The following is a 16717-nucleotide window of genomic DNA, read 5'->3' as shown; positions in this document are numbered from 1 at the left end:
CTGAGATAGTTCCCAGCAACAGGAGGACGAAGAGCTGCTCCTTCCTGTTTCTGGCCTGGGCACCCTTGCTGTGTGTGTCTGGAGACACCTTCCCCCTCCGGGGAAGGGTGCTAGGGGGTCGACTGAGACAGTTCCTGGGAACTGGAGAAGGAGAGCTGCTGCTTCCTGTTTCTTCCCTTGCTGCACATGTCTGGAGATGATGGAAGTGTGGTAGAGGCTAGGTGTGCAGTCTGGGAAGCTCCTTACCCCAGGCCCTGCAGGGAGGGGGCGTCAGCTGAGTAACTGCGGCCAGCTGGTTCATCTTAGCCCTCCGAAGGCAGGTTCAGCCAGAACCATCTAGGGCCGCCAAGCCTCTGGTTCCACAAGGGCGGTGCCCAGCCCTTTACGCCTTCCTTCCTGGGTGGTGGGCGTGTCCAGCCCATGAGAGGCACAGGGCAGTAAGGAGGGTCCCCATCTCCATCCTGGACAGAGAGCCTGCTCCATAGGTGGTCTCAGGGGCCAGGAGGGCCCCTGTGGTGCTGGGAGGGAAAGAGGGTGGTGAAGGGTGGGTTTGGGCCCCTGGAACCTATGCATCCCCAAAACAGATGGGCCTGGAGCCTTCAGGGGCAGGGCCAGCTTTGGGGACTTGTTTAATGCTCTGTGGGGGCTGCCTTAAAATCCTTAATCATTTTTGATCAGGCATGGTGGCTCACGCCTGTAATCTCAGCAGTTTGGGAAGCCAAGGTGGGTGGATCTCTTGAGGTCAGGAGTTCGAGACCAGCCTGGCCAATATGGTGAAACTCCATCTCTACTAAAAATGCAAAAATTGCCGGGAGTGGTGGCGTGTGCCTGTGGTCTCAGCTACTTGGGAGGCTGAGGCAGGAGAATCGCTTGAACCCGGAAGGCGGAGGTTTAGTGAGCTGAGATCGTGCCACTGCACTCCAGCCTGGGAGACAGAGTGAGACTGCTTCAAAAAAAAAAGAAAAAAGAAAAAAGAAAAAAAAGAAAAGAAAAAAAACCCTTAATCATTTTTGAACAAGGGGCTTCGTATTTATGTTTTCCACTGAGCCCCCCAGCTATTCTCTGACCAGCCCTGTTAGGGCGACGGTGTTGGGACTAAGTGCCTTCCCTGCCGGCCCCATCCCCCCTTTCCCTCCCTGAAAGCCCCTCCTCCCAGCCTCTCAGCAGCCCCAGTCCTGCCTGCCCTCCTACCATACAGCCTCCCACCCACCGACAGCTGGGGGAGTTCTGGGGATGCACCTAACACCCCTTTGAGGCCCGGCTCCAGCTGCACTGGAGGTGTCTGCCCGGCCAGCCCCAAACCAGCACTCTCCTTACCCCACTGGGCACCCCAGTCGCTGCTTTGGTTGCCTGGCTGATCCCTGAGATGCTGGAGAAGGAGGGAGGCTGGGCCCTGCCCTATGGGCTATGGCAGTAAAGGCCCAGGCCCAGAATCCCTGGGGACAGCAACCCTCCGCCCGAGACTCTGCCGGATTGCCCCCTAGAAGTGAGCAAAGAGGCAAAGACAACTGTTCCATCTTTATTAGAAAAGCAACCAAAAAAAGTGAGGGGCGAGCCTGGCCCTAAAGGACCCCTCCATTGTGACACAGGCACAGCCGGCTCATCCCGGCGTCGAGGGGTGGACATGGCCAGCTGGGTGTGGGCAGATTTACAAAGTCAACATTTCATAGAAAAGGATGCCGCCTGGCGTGCAGATGGCGACCAATCCACCTTCACATGGCTAAGGTGGGCCCCTCCTCCTCTGGGCTCCCACGTGGTGTGCACAGCCCTGACCTGGGTACAGGGAGGATGCCATGAGGAGGTGGACTGGGCAGGCCTGGGGCCTGTGCGGGGAGTGGCATCCCATGTGGGCCTCTGGCCCTGCCCAGGGTCCAGGCTGAGGGGGCATTCCAGGGCATCCCAGGCCTGGCCGGTCTCCTGGGGCGTGGTGGTGGGGCTGCAGGGGCCCCTCAAATGTCCATGTAGTCATCGTCCTCGTCTGTCTCGCTCTCCAGCGAGGACTCCTGGCTGGATGTCTCCAGGACCTCCAGGGCCGGCTGGCACAGGCTTTCCTTCCTCACGTTGGCAGCAGACTGGGCAGAAAGGATGGCTGACTGCAGAGAGGGCCGAGCGGGGCACTAGTCAGGGATGGTTGGGCTCTGCCCCAAACCCCTCTGCCACCTTCACCCCTTGCCCCAGGCTCCCGATTCACCCTTACCCCTGCCCCAGGCCCCACTGCCATCCTCATCTATACCCCCAGGCCCTCCTGCCACCCCCACCCCCGCCCCAGGTCCCCTTGTAACCTGTGCCGCCCACCCACACACATGGCTCCGGCCCAGTCCCTGAGGTCACCTTCAGCTTCTGCTTGGTCTCCTCCGAGATGCTGCCTTTGGGGGAGAGCAGGGTTGGGGTGGGTGGCGTGACGGTGATCTCAGGGGGGAACTTGGTGGCGGCGGAGGGGATGACCAGCTTTGGCATGTTGGGCAGGGGGCGGGACTTAGCCCGGCTGGGCTCTGCCTTGCCTGGGTGGCCCTCTGGTGGCTGGGCACTCCCACCGCTGGGGGCCTTGGAGCTGGCGGCTGTTGGGGGAGAGCTCAGGGGCTGAGTCTCACTCGCAGCCTCCTGAGCCTCCCCTTCCCTTCTCGGCTCAGGCCTCAGTTTCCCCTCTGGAAGACAAAGGGACCAAGAGCACCTCCTGCCTGCTGTATCACACAGTGAGCACTTTATTTCGTCCCCACCGGTCCTGGGTCTTTATGCTGTGTAGTTTGTGCCGGCTGGCAGGCTCCAAGGCTTCTACCTTGGGCAGATACTTGGCTCAAGCCTGCAGGGACCCAACTCTGGCCCTGGGCTGTGGGGAGCTGGGACTGTGAACCTCACCCAGTAACACCATGAACTCAAAAAGCCCAGGGCCTGAGACTCCCCGAGCCTTGCTGGGTTCTGCAAGACCTCCAGGCATCATGCTTGCATGAACTGTCACATTCCCACAACCATCCTAGGATCCATGTCCTATTGGTGTCTAGGCCCCAGGGAGGACACTGAAGCCCCGAGCTGGTCACTCAGCCAGGCATGGTCACTGGGCTGGCCCCAGGGCCTCCACTTTCACCTCATCCTCCAGGGGGAGCAAGGGGCTGAGTTTGCCCAGAGCCTGAAGGCTGGGACAGTTGCAGGCCTGGCAGCCTCTAGGGAGCTGCATGAGCTGGGAGGACCCGGCTGGCCTGGCTCGCCTCCACATTCCTCTGAGCCCCATGGCTTTAAAAGGAATGGGGTTTACACAGAGCCCATGCCTGGCCCCCAGGGGCTGGCGCCAGATCCTGCCATCCCGAGTGGTCTGTGGGAGGCCCACGCCAGGAGGAGTCCCCAAGGGGCCTGCCTGGTTGGAGCAGCTGGTGGGAACAGGCCAGATAGAGGCCGGGGCTAGAATCTGATGTGGTTGCCAACAGGGATGCCTGCTTGGCCCAGCCCAACCTGTCCACCCTTCTGCCTGCTGCTGATGTCCCTCAAGTGTCTGTCATGGGGACCATGCTCCTCCCTGTCCATGACTGCCCCTCTTTCCTCACTCTGGGCTCAGCCTGGGTTTTGCAGTGTGCCCAAGCAGGCTGCCTGGCCTCGCTAGTACCCTTCTGTGATGCCAGGGACAGAATAAGCCTCTGGTGTCCCTCTTTACCCAGCCCCTGACACAATGGGCCATGAGCCAAACTCTTCAGCCTGGGCCTCTCCCTTGGCTCCCCTGTCCGGCCTGCACTACCCCCATTTCCTCCCCATCTCATTCCACGGGGCATCCCCAGGCCCTGCCCTCCAAGGCCAGGCCAGGAAACCCACCCTGGCTGCCAGTTGTGAGGCAGCCTCCTGCGGGCTGGTGCTGGGCTGCTCCCAACTCGCCTTACCCTGGCTGCAGGTGGGCTCGGCGCCTGTCCCTGGGGCAGCCTCTGCTGGCCAGCAGTGTGGCTCTGCTGGGGAACTTGTGGGGGCCCCACTTGTGGACTGCGCCGTGACTCCTGGGGTGGGAAGCCCGTGCCCTCTGCCACTCTCGCCAGCTCTTCTTCCTCTGTGGGGACATGGGCTCACTGCGGGTAATGGATTCATCCACCCCACAGGCTCCTATGCATCTGTGCCAGGTCCCATGGGCCCAGGCTGTGGCCTGGGACACTGGGCAGGGGAGCATGGCCGATGCTGGGGTCCTGGTTGAGGTGTCTCTCCCCTCCACAGGGCAGCCCGGGTTGGTGCTGCCAAGAAATCACTCACCACCCAAGAGGACACTGGTGGGGGCTGGCTCCCCACCCCCAGAGGGCTCCCCGCCCCCAAGAGGGCTGTACACCTGACCCAGTGGGGCCACACCTGAGTCTTCGAGGCCCAGCCTCTCTAAGATCCCATCACAAGGCAGTGAGAAGGGATGCGGGGTGGTGTCCACTCTCCCTCCAGCTCACATAAGCAGCATTCAGAAACAAGATCAGGACTGAAACCCAAACAACCCAACTAAGACCAAAGTGGACGCTGGCACTGTGGCTCCTGTCCAGCCAGCCACAGCTTTCCTGGCCTGAGGCAGGGGCCAGGAATTGGGCTCAGTTGTGTCAAGGCCAGGATGGGCCTAAGAGGCAAATGCTGTCCATACGGCTGCTGGCCAGGCGGTTACTCAGCATCGCTCCCCAGTTCCCAGGCCTCCACGCCCTGCCCCCACCCTCCACACGGCCCTCACTTCCCTTGCTGCTCCCCGTCTTCTCACTCAGGCCTGGACTCTCCCACCACACTGTTCATCAACCACTGCCTTTCCAGCCCGCCCCCGCCTCCCCATCCCACTCCTCTGCCAGGAAGCCCTCTGTCCTCTCCAGCAGGGGGTGCCAGCTCCCCTCCTTGGTCAGCAGGAGTGACAGCTCCCAGTACAAAGGTGGGGCCAGCAGGAGACTGCTGGGCTAGGCAGAGGCCTCAGGAGCCATGGCCATGCCCATCAGGCTGCTCTGCCTGAGGCTCCTGCCCCAGGCTGGCTGAGGCCTTGTCTCAGGCCTCCACCCCCTTGGGCCACTCCCTCCTATGCTCACTGTCATTCCTAGGTCCAGCCCCTGAAACAATATCTGGCAAGGATGAGTTCCTCAGAAGGCTCCTCCTGCCAAGCTCCCAGCCACTCCCCTACCTCCTGCAGGCAGGTCAGGGCTCACCAGGGCTGGATAGACACCCACCAAGCAGGCCTTCTCTCAGTCCTGTGGCCCTTCCACAGGCCGACAGCCTGGCTGGACACACCCCTCAGTGGGGGTGGAAGGGCAGGCACCTGGCTTTCTTGCTGTGGCATTCTGCAGGAGGAGGCAGGGGCAGGCACCCTCCCTCCCCAGACTACCTGGCTGCCTTGTGAGGAGCACTATGGTGGGGGGGCTTAGGGGAGGGGCCTACTTGGGGGTCCATCTTGCAGAAAACGGCTGTCTGGAGCTCCCCCAGCTACCCCACAACTTAAGTTCTCTGTGGGAAGCAGGTGGCCAGGCCAAAATCCTGTGCCACTGGGGTAACTCTCCCTGCTCCTCAGCGCAGACCCATGAGCCAGGTGCCAGGTCTGGGCTGGCTGTCTCCCAGGCCCTATATCCCAGGAGGCTCCTGGGCCTGGCTCTGTCTCCCCCTGGCCTCTAGGGACCTGCATGAGGCCAGCATTCCAGCCCCCTTCACCATGCTCAGGGGTGGTGCCCTTACTTGAGTCTTGATTTGGGAACCCCTATTCCACCCTCCCGCCTTGCTCCACTCCCCTCACCCTAGATGGCCTAACTGCCTCAGAGACAGGGGTCTTCCTCCTCTAAGGCCAGGCGATGTTCTAGCAGCTGTTCATGGAACCAGATCCTGGGCTGTGGTGGGCAAGCACATGGCAAAGGAGATAAGCACATGCCCAGAGGAGAGAGATGCCTGGACAGGCAGTGCCAGGGTCCCTCTGGGGACACAAGAGCCCTGACTGACCCCGAGCTCTCTGGGTGCAAATGCTGCATGGGGTCACGGCCTGGTCAGCACAGCCTGGGCAGATGGGTGAGCTCTTCCCTAGGGACCAGGCGCACCTGAGAGCACCTTGCCTGCCTGCCTCCGCGGCCACCCTCCCCATGGAGACAGGGCTGCCCAACCTGGGAACAGCACCCACCACAGTCCCCGCTACACCTGCTCTCCTGGCTCCCTCACACGTTGAGCACAGCGTCCTTAGAGAATTCATCCTCAAATCTGCCCTCCCAAGTGGCTCAGCCATTGCTCAGCCCTGGCTCCCAGCCTCATCCCCAGCCCAGCTGTGGCTCCAGGCCTGGACACTCTCAAATCGGTGGGCGCCTCTGCAGGCAGAACCTGCTGTCCTCTGCAGGAGCCGGTTGTAGTATGCGTGGGGGGCCTGGGCCCTGCTGAGGCCAGCTTGTTCCTGGTGCTTCCCCCTTTCTAGAGGTGGTGGGATGGGCTCTGGGGGGACATGCCTGTTTCAGCTTGGCTGTGCTACCACCCCAGAAAGCTCTGAGGACCCTTGGGGGACGCCCACTCCAACATGAATAGCCACACGCCCTCTGCTTGCGGATCTGCGGCAGCCCTGAGGCGGGCAGGTATGGAAGCGGAGCGGGGCTGCTCAGGGAATGCCGAGCACCGGCCATTAGGAAGAGGCCAGGCCTACACTGGCACATTCTCAGCTGAGGGCTGCTCCCTGCCCCCAGTGTCATTCAAGAGTTTCATCCTGGCAAAAGGCCATTTAATTTGGTTTTGGGAATGGGAATAGAAAAGGATCAACTCTCCAGGCTGAAGAAGGTACGCTAGGAAACAGATCCTCTTTCTTAGATCTAACTGTTAGAGGAGAGAAGGACGTGAATTACAGCTTTGGCCTGCTTGGGGGTGGGACAGGCAGGCAGAGGGAAAGCAGGCAGCCTCCAGCCCGCTACCCTGCTACCCCCGGCCCTGGCATCCACCGGGCCCTCCCATACCCCGGGGAGGTGTGTGTGGCCTACAGTGATCTCAGTAGCTCCTGAGATTAGGTTTAAAAGACACCGAGGCTTCCTCTCTGTTCTCTCGGTGGGGTCAATGGCTCTGGGGAGAACCAGTCACCATGACACAGGGACACTCAGCTGTTTATAGACAGGCCCATGGGAGGAGCCGAGGCCTCTGGCCAATAACCAATGAGGACCTGAGGCTGCCAACACCCCAAGGGAGCTCAGATGCACTGATGATAGCTTGACTGCAACCACGTGGGAGATCCTGAGCCAACTCCACCCCACTAAGCCATTGTAAATTCCTGACCGTCAAAAATTACAAGATGAGAGCATGAGACGGGTATAAGGCAAGACAGCCCGAGACAGAGGGACAGGAGCTGGGTCTTCATGGGAGTGAGTCAGCTACCGACACTGACCAACTGATTACGGCACTGGGCTCCCGTCACCCCCACACCTTGAAATCACCATCACCAGGCGGGGCATGATGGTTCACACCTGTAATCCCAGCACTTTGGGAGGCTGAGGCGAGTAGATCTCCTGAGCCCAGGAGTTTAAGATCAGCTTGGGCAACATGGTGAAACCCCATCTCTACAAAAAAATACAAAAATTAGCCAGGCGTAGTGGCCTGTGCTTGTAGTCTCAGCTACCTGGGAGGCTGAGGTGGGAGGATCACCTGAGCCCAGGGAGGTTGAGGCTGCAGTGAGCCATGATTGCACTGCTGCACTCCAGCCTGGGCAACAGAGTGAGACCCTGTTTCAAAACAAACAGGCTGGGTGTGGTGGCTCATTCCTGTAATCCCAGCACGGGAGGCCGAGGCAGGTGGATCACCTGAGGTCAGGAGTTCAAGAACAGCCTGGCGAACATGGGGAAACCTCTGTCTCCACTAAAAATAAAAAATAAAAAAAAAACCCATGCCAGGTCTCTGCTTAATACCAAGCACCATTCCAAATCCTGCAGTGCTATTATCTTCATCTTATCCATTTTATGCAGGAAACTAAGGCAAAAAGAAGAAAAGGGATGGCCAAGGTCACACGGTGGTAGAACCACTACAGTTCTTTTTTTTGAGATGGAGTCTTGCTCTGTTACCCAGGTTGGAGTGTAGTAGCGTGATGTCGGCTCACTGCAACCTCCACCTCCCAGCTTCAAGCAATTCTCCTGCTTCAGCCTCCCGAGTAGGTGGGATTACAGGCACCCACTGCCACACCCAGCTAATTTTTGTATTTTGAGCAGAGATGGGGTTTCACCATGTTGGCCAGGATAGTTTCCATCTCTTGATTTCATGACCCACCCACCTTGGCCTCCCACAGTGCTGGGATTACAGGTGTGAGCCAACATGCCCAGCTAGCACTAGTTCTTTTACTGCTTTTTGTCCTGAAGCCCTCACAGCCTCCTCTGGGAGCAAATGGCCACAGGTTCTGACCCAAAGGGAAGTAATTCTTTGTCTCACAGGGCCACAGCCAGTGCAACCAAGGCTGACAGGGCTAGAGGATGCCTACAGGTTCACAATCCTCAAAGCAGTATGGATGGCACCAGGTGAAAACATCAGCACCTGCTGGTTGAGCCACCAGGGGAAAGAGCTGAGAAGGACTTCTCAACTCAACCTCCACTCAGGCCCACAGTCTGTGGGGGCTCTCAGGCCTGCCTTCTGCTGGGCACTTCTGCAGAGTCGCTGTATCATTGTTCAGATGGGCGGGAAATTCAACTGGGAAGATAGGTGAGCCTCCGGGGGTGACACAGGCTATGGGCCAGTGCTGGGTCTGGGGCAAGGAAACAGGCTGGGTCCCTGAGGCAGGGAGGGAGAAGCAGGCGAGGGCCTGAAAGGGAGGGTTGTGGAAACTGGTCCATCGCTGGATGTCCCCAGGGGCACACGGAACCCTCTGACCAGGCTGGTCTCTCCTGGGGCCCCACCAGCTGGGGAGATGAATTAGTTAGGGAACATCCCTGTCCTATTATAGGGTCTTCAGAGCCTGGCCACGTGGTCATAGAGTCCTGGGAACCATCAGCGAAGGGTCCCCTGCCCTGGGTGGCAGGTGGAACCTGGCCCAGGACTGAGCTGAACCCAGTCTGGCAAAATTGCAGCTGCCAGAGCTGCTGGTGTCAGGACCAGCGAGGGGGATGGTGCCTTGTCTACTCCCCTCTCACTCACTGGCTGTAGCAGTGCTGCCTCTACATCCCCTCCCCACAGGAAGGATCTGTGGCCTGTCTCCTCTACATCTGCCCTGCAGGCTGCCATTCCAATGGATCCTGGGTTTTAGAAGGAAGAGGAGCTTTCATTGACGAGGTCAGCAGGGCCCTCTACTGCCTGCACCTTTGTCCTCTCTGTTTTCCTTCACAAGCCTCCTGACCTGCCCCTGCTCTCATCCTGGCTGGCTTCTGTCTTGCCCATGAGGCAAGATGGGGTTTGAACAGATCTGCTGGCCCTGCACCCAGTAGGGCCTGATACCCAGGAACTGTTTACAGGTATCTGAGGCCAGATACCAGTGGCCTTGCAGCATGCTGAAGGTCAGGACCCCTTCCAGTGCCCCGAGAGAGGCCTGGTGTGGGCTAGTATCCCTTTTTCTTACCTGACCAAGCCGTCCTTCCTACTTACTGTAAGCCTTTGTGGGGAGGAAACCATGACAGCAGCAAACACGTCCATGATGGTGCTTGCTTCCTCCCTCCTCACCACCCCCTTTCACAGACAGGGAGACGGAGGCACCCAGGTTAGGTTAAGAGTGGTAGATGTACGATGTGCTGACCAGGGCCACAGAGGCTGCCAGTGACTGGTGAGTGGACCCGCGGCCATCTGCCCTACCACCCTGTGGGATCGACTGGGCAGGTGGGCACTGCTTGCCTCCCTTACCCACACTCACGCTCTCCCTGCAGGGAGGACTTGATGGTGGCAGTGGCGTGGGCCCAACTCTGGACTGGGATGGGACTCACCTGGGCCCAGAGAGGCCATGCTGGGGGTAGCTTCAGGCCTGTGTGGCCGGGGAGGCCCAGTGTCCTTGGACGGGTCCAGGGTGGAAGCTGATGCTGAGGGAGGGCAGGTGATAACAGTTGTGGCAGCAGCTAGTGCAGGGCGAGGCTTGGTGTGAGCATCACTGGGCCGCTGGGCAGAATCAGCTGGTACAGGGTCAGGGGCTGTGGGTGCCACTGTCACAGGAAAGAAATTCTCTCGGCTGTCTTTCGGGTGTTTTGGAGTGGTGGGGGTATCCCCCGAGGCCTGTGAGGACAAATGAGAGGTGAGAAAGGCTGGCAAGGCAGCCCTGAGCCCATGCTGCTCTGCCCGCCAGCCCACCAGTGCTGTCCCACAGGACACCCTGTGTGCCTGGGGCTGCCAGCACTGCCCACATGACACAATGCTGCCAACAAGGTCCATCAGAGAGGCACCCCATCAGGATCCTGCTGATGCTAGGACACAGCTGGGGACCCAGAACCCCTCCCTGGGAGGATATCCAGGCCATACTGGTGGGGACTCAGTAGAAGGACCTCCAGCTGGCCTTGCCCTCACATCATAGGGTGCCAGTCTGGGAGGAGTATGTCCAGCAGGACCCTAGGCACAGGAGCAGCTCCCAACCCAGGGAATGCAGGAACAGGTGGTCAGTCTTGGAGGGTGACTTCCTAAGGGCCACTCATTGGAGAGTCCTGAGGGAGCTAGTAGGATGCTGCAAGAGTTTCCTTCCTGGGCTTGATACCACAGCCCACTGTGACCTACTGCCATGGCACCCAGTGCTGCCCCCAGCTTGGCCTCTCCCTTGCAGCCTGGCCTTGGCAGCTGCTTCCACCATGGGCCTTCGATTTCCAGGTGAGCCAGGCCCTAGGGGCCTCCGAGTCTTCAACCATGCAGTTGCCTCTTCCATGAGGCCCTTTTGGGGCTCTTTTCACAGGGCTACTTTTGCTGCCACTCCCAGCCAGCCCTTCTGGGACAGGTGTGAAGGCTCCAGTGCCCTGATAGCATGTCTTGAGGTGATGTGAGGTAGCCCTGAGGCAGCCTCTCACAGCTGAGCAGAGGGGCTGGGCCCATCCTTCAGCCCTCCCCAGCACCAGGCCAACTGTACTGTGGGAGCTGGCTCACATGGGGCTGGCTGGCAGCACCCCCACCCCCTCGAGTGTGGGAGAGTCACACGCCTGCAGGTGGATACCTCAGTGCATGGGGGCGGGCAGTCTGCTACCACCGATGATCCCGTCTCTTCTGACGTTGGTTTTGCTAAAATGCCCTGTTCCCCAATTCCATATGGTTCAGTACGGGCCCCTATGGACTCTGCTACATACTGGGTGTCTGGGATGTGCCCCAGGCCAGTGCTCTGGGGCCCAGCCTTGTCCTGTGGGAGGGCGGGGCAGGAGGACAGACCTGTCTCTCTGGCCCTGAGGGCCTGCGGCGGTGCCAGTGGTGTTGTGGCAGCCTAGTTGGCAGCATGAGCAGACACGCTGGAGAAAGGTGAGTGCAGTGTCCCTGTCCTCGCTCAGGAGTGGGCCTCAGCCGTGGGCACTGAGCCTCTAATTATTTCAGAGCACCCTCCAGGCGGGTTCAGGGCTGCCATGGCAACCAGGACGTGCCGTGAGCAAAATGGACACTCCCTGAGGGGTGGCAGCTGTGGGCTCTGATGGCAGGAAATGGGCCTCCAAAATTGGGCTTGAGGGAGGAGAGGACCAGAGGATGGCAGCCAGCCCCCACAGTGCCATATTCTCTGGGACCAGGGTAAGAATCCTGGGTAGGAAATGCAATGAGAGGGCCCACGGCAGATACCAAGGCACCCCCACCGCACCACCAGGGTCTGGGAAGCAGGCAGGTAGGTCTGAGGGTCATTAGGGCCTCTTCCCCACCACTCTCCTCCACACCCTGGGAGGGGACTGCTGGGGCCTGGCCTGGCGTCACCCAGCAGCAGGTAACCTGAAAGGTAAGGACCTGGGTCCCCTTGCTCTGGCCACCCCCATAACCCAGGCTGTGTCTTCCAAGGTCTCTGACGGAAACTTCTGCCCACCCAGCCCTCAGGGGCTCTGATATGCATGTCCTTGGCAAAATGGAGTCTGGCCCTGCCCTGACTCCTGCCAGCTCAGCAGCCCTTTCTTCTCACACTATGGTGTGGGGTTGTTGGGGGGGTTTCCTGTGTGGGTCTATCTTTTAAGAACATCAAAAGCAGAAACAGCCCTCCTGTCTCCTGAGTGGTCACCACTCACATGTCCACCTGCTTCACCTGGGCCAGTGGAGGAGGCATGGCACCCCGGTGGACCTGGCCTGGGCCTGCGCCCAGCACTGGGGCCCAGGCAGCTGTGCTATGCACTCTGCCCAGCTGGACAATGAAATAGTGGGGACTGCTGGGGGTTGGGGCACTCCCTGCCAAGGACTCTGGCCCTTAGCTGGGGACCAGGCCCACCTACTCCCCACAGCATGCCCTGTCTGGCCCACAGCCTGCTTGGTCAAAGCTGAACCTCGCAGGCTTCCGCTAACGTAACAGCCCAGGCAGGTGGTGGGGGCCTGAGGCCCCATTCCACTGAGAGGAAGCCCGTCTGGACCCCAAAGGCAGCTACCAGCCCTCTGCTAGGGGACCTGGAACAATGGGACCTGGGGCAACGCTACCCGGGGCATCGGGCCACCCCTGGGGACAAGAGGCTGCACCTACTCAAATGGCATGCCACCAACCCTCTGGCTTGGAGGCTTATGTTTTAGACAGAGCACACCTGCTCTCTCTGCCTGCCATGTCTGCCCCTCCCTGCCTCATCATCTCACTGAGATCTGATCCCATCCCTCCCACTTCTTCGGTCATGGAGATCCCACCCCAACTCATAGCCAGACCCTGCCCACTGGCTTCAAGCTGGACTTCTACCATGGAGACTTCTCTCCTCCAGACCCAGCCCCTTACCCGCTCCTGCTCAAGCCCTTTCCAGCCTCATCACTTCTCAAAAACAGCCCTGGCCCCTGGGTTCCCATATCCATCAGGCCCCCATCCTCACTGCCCTGGCATTGCTGACCAGCTGGCCCCTGGGAACACTCTCCTTCCTGGCTACTTCCGTGTCCTGCCCAAGTCTCTTCTCTGTGCCTGTGACCTGGCCAAGGTCCTTGGCCCCGCCTGTGCCCTCTCCTGGCCTCTGATGGCTTCAGGGGCACTTACCCCAGGTCTCTGGCCTGGACTGCCCCTCCAGGTGGGGGCCCCTGACCTTCCTGACCACTTGGCCTCTCTCTCTTAAAAGAGTCTCAGACTCAACACAAACCCAATCTCAACCGTGGCTTGGGGTCCTCCCAGGAGGGGCCTCCCCGACTCCCTACTCTCTGCCATATCTTGGACCCTGCTCCAGTCCTGGCCTGGCCCCTGAACCAACCCCTTCTTCCCCACTCAGGAGCGTTGCTGCCTTGTTTTCTCCCTACTTAATAAACTCCAGGACTCCTGCCTACCCTCTCTTAGGACACCTTGCTCCCTACATGCCCTCCCCTCGTGGGGGGGGGGGGTCCCTGTATAGGCTGCATCTGCACCTTTACCCAGCCACCTGGCTCCTAACCAGCCTGGCTCTAACATTGTTTCTTCTACTTCTGTCCCAGAAGGAATGACCTTCCCAGGTGAGGTCAGCTGGCTAGGGGTCATCCTCCTTGTTAGAGAAAAGGTGGCTGAGGTGAGGGGACCCCTCGGCATGTCTGAACTGGGGTCTGGGCCCTGTCAAGCTCCCGCCCACCATGGCCATGGGCTGGAGGCTCAGCTGACCCCTGCTCATCTCCCCTTGACCCAAGCTGACCACCACAATAACAGTCCCAAAAGTGGACCTGTTTCTCAGCCTGCATCCTAGGGCCTTGACATGGAGCAGGCTCCGCAAGATGAGGCTGGCACAGGCTAAATTGGGCTTACCTGTCTCTGGGCGGCAGCCCCAAGATGGACCTGGCAGAACTTCACAGCCTGCTCCAGCGCAGCCTCCTCATCCACCTTAACAGCGAGATGCCAAAGGTCAGGGGGCCCAGGCCATGGTGGTTAGCCTCCCCCAGCCCTGTCTGTGTATGTAGCACGGACCAGCCTAGGTAGGGGGCATGCCCTGTGGCTCGGGTACCCCCCACTACCCCAGACTCTACTGAAGAGCCAGTTGTCCCCACTGCTGTCCACACCTGGACCCCTACCTCCCAGCTCTTCATGGGTAGCAGGGGCAGGTGTCCATCCATCTTCCAGGTGGGGGTGCCTGTTCAGGTGCCACAGCACCAGGTACTGGTGCCAGGACTAGACCCAGCCGTTCCTCTGAGCCCATCTGGCTATACCAAGTTCACTTCTATGGCTGAGTTACTTACATCCTCACAAGCTGAAGCTGGCAGGCAGACTCAGGGCTCCAACCAAGCCTTCAAATTCAGCTGAGGCTCAGCTGCTAGGGGATGAGGGGAGTCTTCTGAGCTAAAACCTGCCCCGTAAGTGGGCAGGATGGAGGGCCGTGATTAGAGTGGGAGAGGCCTTTCAGAATCCCAGGCCTGAAGGAGATCGCCCCATGCTGTGTCAAGTGTGTCTGGAGATTCAGTGCCCAAGGTCCATACGATATGGGGCAGTTGGGGGTGGGTTGCATTGCAAACTGATATGATTAGAGAGAATACTGTATGTCAGGGATGGTCATCCCATCTGAGCCAGTCACTAAAGTTTTGGAGATTCTTCCTATGGGAATAATTTTAAACGGAGAAAAAGGAAAGTACTTGATACATTAAAATAAAATGTTTTAAAAAAGAAGGCAAAATGAGAAGGGGATCTCTGGTCACTGCAGCCATCTTTAGATGCCAGCCACAGAAGTCTTGAAGGAAATGCCCTAAGATGTGCCCAGAGGCCCGGCACTGCGGTGGGAGCAGCGGTCCAGACTCCCTGCGCTGGTTGTGATAAGGTTTCTGTGATAGGCTCTCACTTCCTTCCAGGCTGAATATCAACTTTTTAAAGCTCATTGCAACAGTGGGGAATAGGGTGGGAAGAACACCTAAAACCCAGCCCAAGGGGAGGCCCGGGAGACCCTCCTTGAGAACAGAAAGGCAAGAGTGGGGATGCTAGCAGCACACAAGTGCCCCCAGGCCTCTGCCTGCCACCCACCTGCTTGATGAGCATGTAGGTCTCCGACATGATCCTCTCCACACGGCCAAGGTCGTAGGCCACGCCCTTCTGGCCCTGCTGCCACACACGGTAGGCGTCCAGTAGAAGTGTCTTGCCTGACTCCGTGTCCTCCAGGAGCTTCCTCTTGCGGCTGAGCCGGGGGAGCGGCTCCTCGGGGTGGCCTCCTGCCCTGGTCCCTATGGTGGTGGCAGGGGCAGAGGCTGGCTGGGCTGGGGTAAGCGGAGTGGGCTGCTGCCGGGCACTGATGCTCAGCTCCTCCAGGGACAGCTCAGTGGGCCGGCTTTCGGGGCCCCGGTCCCTTGGGGGACGACCTGGCAGCAGGGGTGGTGTCCGCTCCAAGTCTGAGTGGCGAATAGTGGCCTCACTCGTATCCATGGGTTCAGTGGGCCCTGCCCGGGGGGTCTCCTTGTCCTTCCACTCCCCGCTTTGGTCTGCACTGTCTCCTGCATCCATGGCCACAGGCCGGTGGTTGAGGAGGCTCACTTTGCCCCCTGGCTCAGGCCCTGGCCCTGAGCCATCAGCCAGAGGGGGCTTCTTCGGCTGAGGGAGACCCTCCTGGCCATCCTCAGGACTGGCCTTGTGTGAGACATCGGTGGTCATCCTGGCTCCGGGGAGGCCACAGACCTTGGGCCCTGGGCGTTCTGACCCCTACAAAGAAACCAAAGGTAAAATGCTGTGTCGTTGGTGTCTCCACTGCAATGAATCACCTCTGGGGGCTGGTGAGCCCAACCTGGGCCTCTCCCACCTGACATCTGTCTGGCTCTGGACATCCGCCAGCTGGCCAGGGCTGTGTCTCAATTATCAGAGAAGGATACTGGGCCCAGAGACCTGTCTGAGAAAGGCCTTCCCTCCTCTGCACCTCTGGCTGCCCTACCACACTCTCCCAGGTAGCAAGAGGCTGACGGGACTCTGGAGGTTGCACTGCTCCTGAATAACAGGCCTGGGTTCAGTTGGGGCAGCATTGCCCAGCTCTCCTTTGACTCCATGATGTGACCTCTGGGCAGCACTGGGCATTTTATGGGATGGGACCTGCCCAGGTCCACCAAGCGTGTTTGCTGCAGAGCCAAGTCTTCCTGGCCCCTAAAGCATGAGGCCTGGGGTTGGGGGCTGGCAAGGATTCCTCCCCAACAGGCTCAGGCTGATCCCCTGCACCAAGCCACAGCCAGCCCTACCAGGCATAAGCTCTGGAGGCAGTCCTGGCTCAACTCCCAACAGCCCTACCTGCTAGGCTGGCTGCTTAACCTCCCTGGCCTCCTTCAGGTGCTCAGCTGTGAGAAGGAGGCACTGCTACATCAGCCTTGAGGCTGAAAAGGCACAAAGCACACACACGGTGTTCTCACAGGCCTTGGTCAGCCTGCCAGGAGGAGGTCTTGGGACCCCACCCTGGGTGGTGCACGCCCTTGGGGAGCTCAGTTTCGTGGAGTCACTACGGCGCTCACTAATCACCAAGTGCATCCATGCCTCACTGAATCCACGTGCACTCATTACCACAGCTGACCTTCCCTGCCTAGGCAAAGGCGGGATGGACGCTACCCCACAGATGGGGACCCTTAGGCACATCCTGCCTTGGGGTGTGCAAATGGTGGGATAGGGCCCACCGCCTGGGAAGGGCTTGGAAGCATGTTCATGGGCCGTGAAGGAGAGGGGGACACAGGTGGCATACCTCTGCGAGCTCGCTCAGTGTGTCTTCCAGCACCTTCACAGTGAGGATGAAGGCCCGCTGCGCCAGGACCTGACGGTCAGCATCTCGAAGATACTTCCTGCGGTCATACAGGGGTA

The 16717-nt window shown here is 59.6% G+C and overlaps 1 protein-coding gene across 1 annotated transcript in view; it reads right to left on the bottom strand.

Moving 5' to 3' along the window:
* Positions 1 to 1506: 1506 nt before the first annotated feature.
* CABIN1 (calcineurin binding protein 1) overlaps positions 1507 to 16717 on the bottom strand; it is a 167750-nt gene continuing 152539 nt past the window's right edge. The window contains 8 exon segments of the mRNA XM_033199874.1: positions 1507 to 2093; positions 2332 to 2645; positions 3864 to 3950; positions 3953 to 4024; positions 9822 to 10104; positions 13718 to 13792; positions 14918 to 15586; positions 16602 to 16698. Coding sequence (XP_033055765.1) covers positions 1950 to 2093; positions 2332 to 2645; positions 3864 to 3950; positions 3953 to 4024; positions 9822 to 10104; positions 13718 to 13792; positions 14918 to 15586; positions 16602 to 16698 — 1741 coding nt within the window. The 3' untranslated portion in view covers positions 1507 to 1949.

This window comes from Trachypithecus francoisi, unplaced genomic scaffold (assembly GCF_009764315.1).
Source record: "Trachypithecus francoisi isolate TF-2019V2 unplaced genomic scaffold, Tfra_2.0 Contig00196, whole genome shotgun sequence".
Classification (NCBI taxonomy): domain Eukaryota; kingdom Metazoa; phylum Chordata; class Mammalia; order Primates; family Cercopithecidae; genus Trachypithecus; species Trachypithecus francoisi.
The sequence above is the reverse complement of the archived record's forward strand: the minus strand, read 5'-3'. Positions and strand labels throughout refer to the sequence as shown.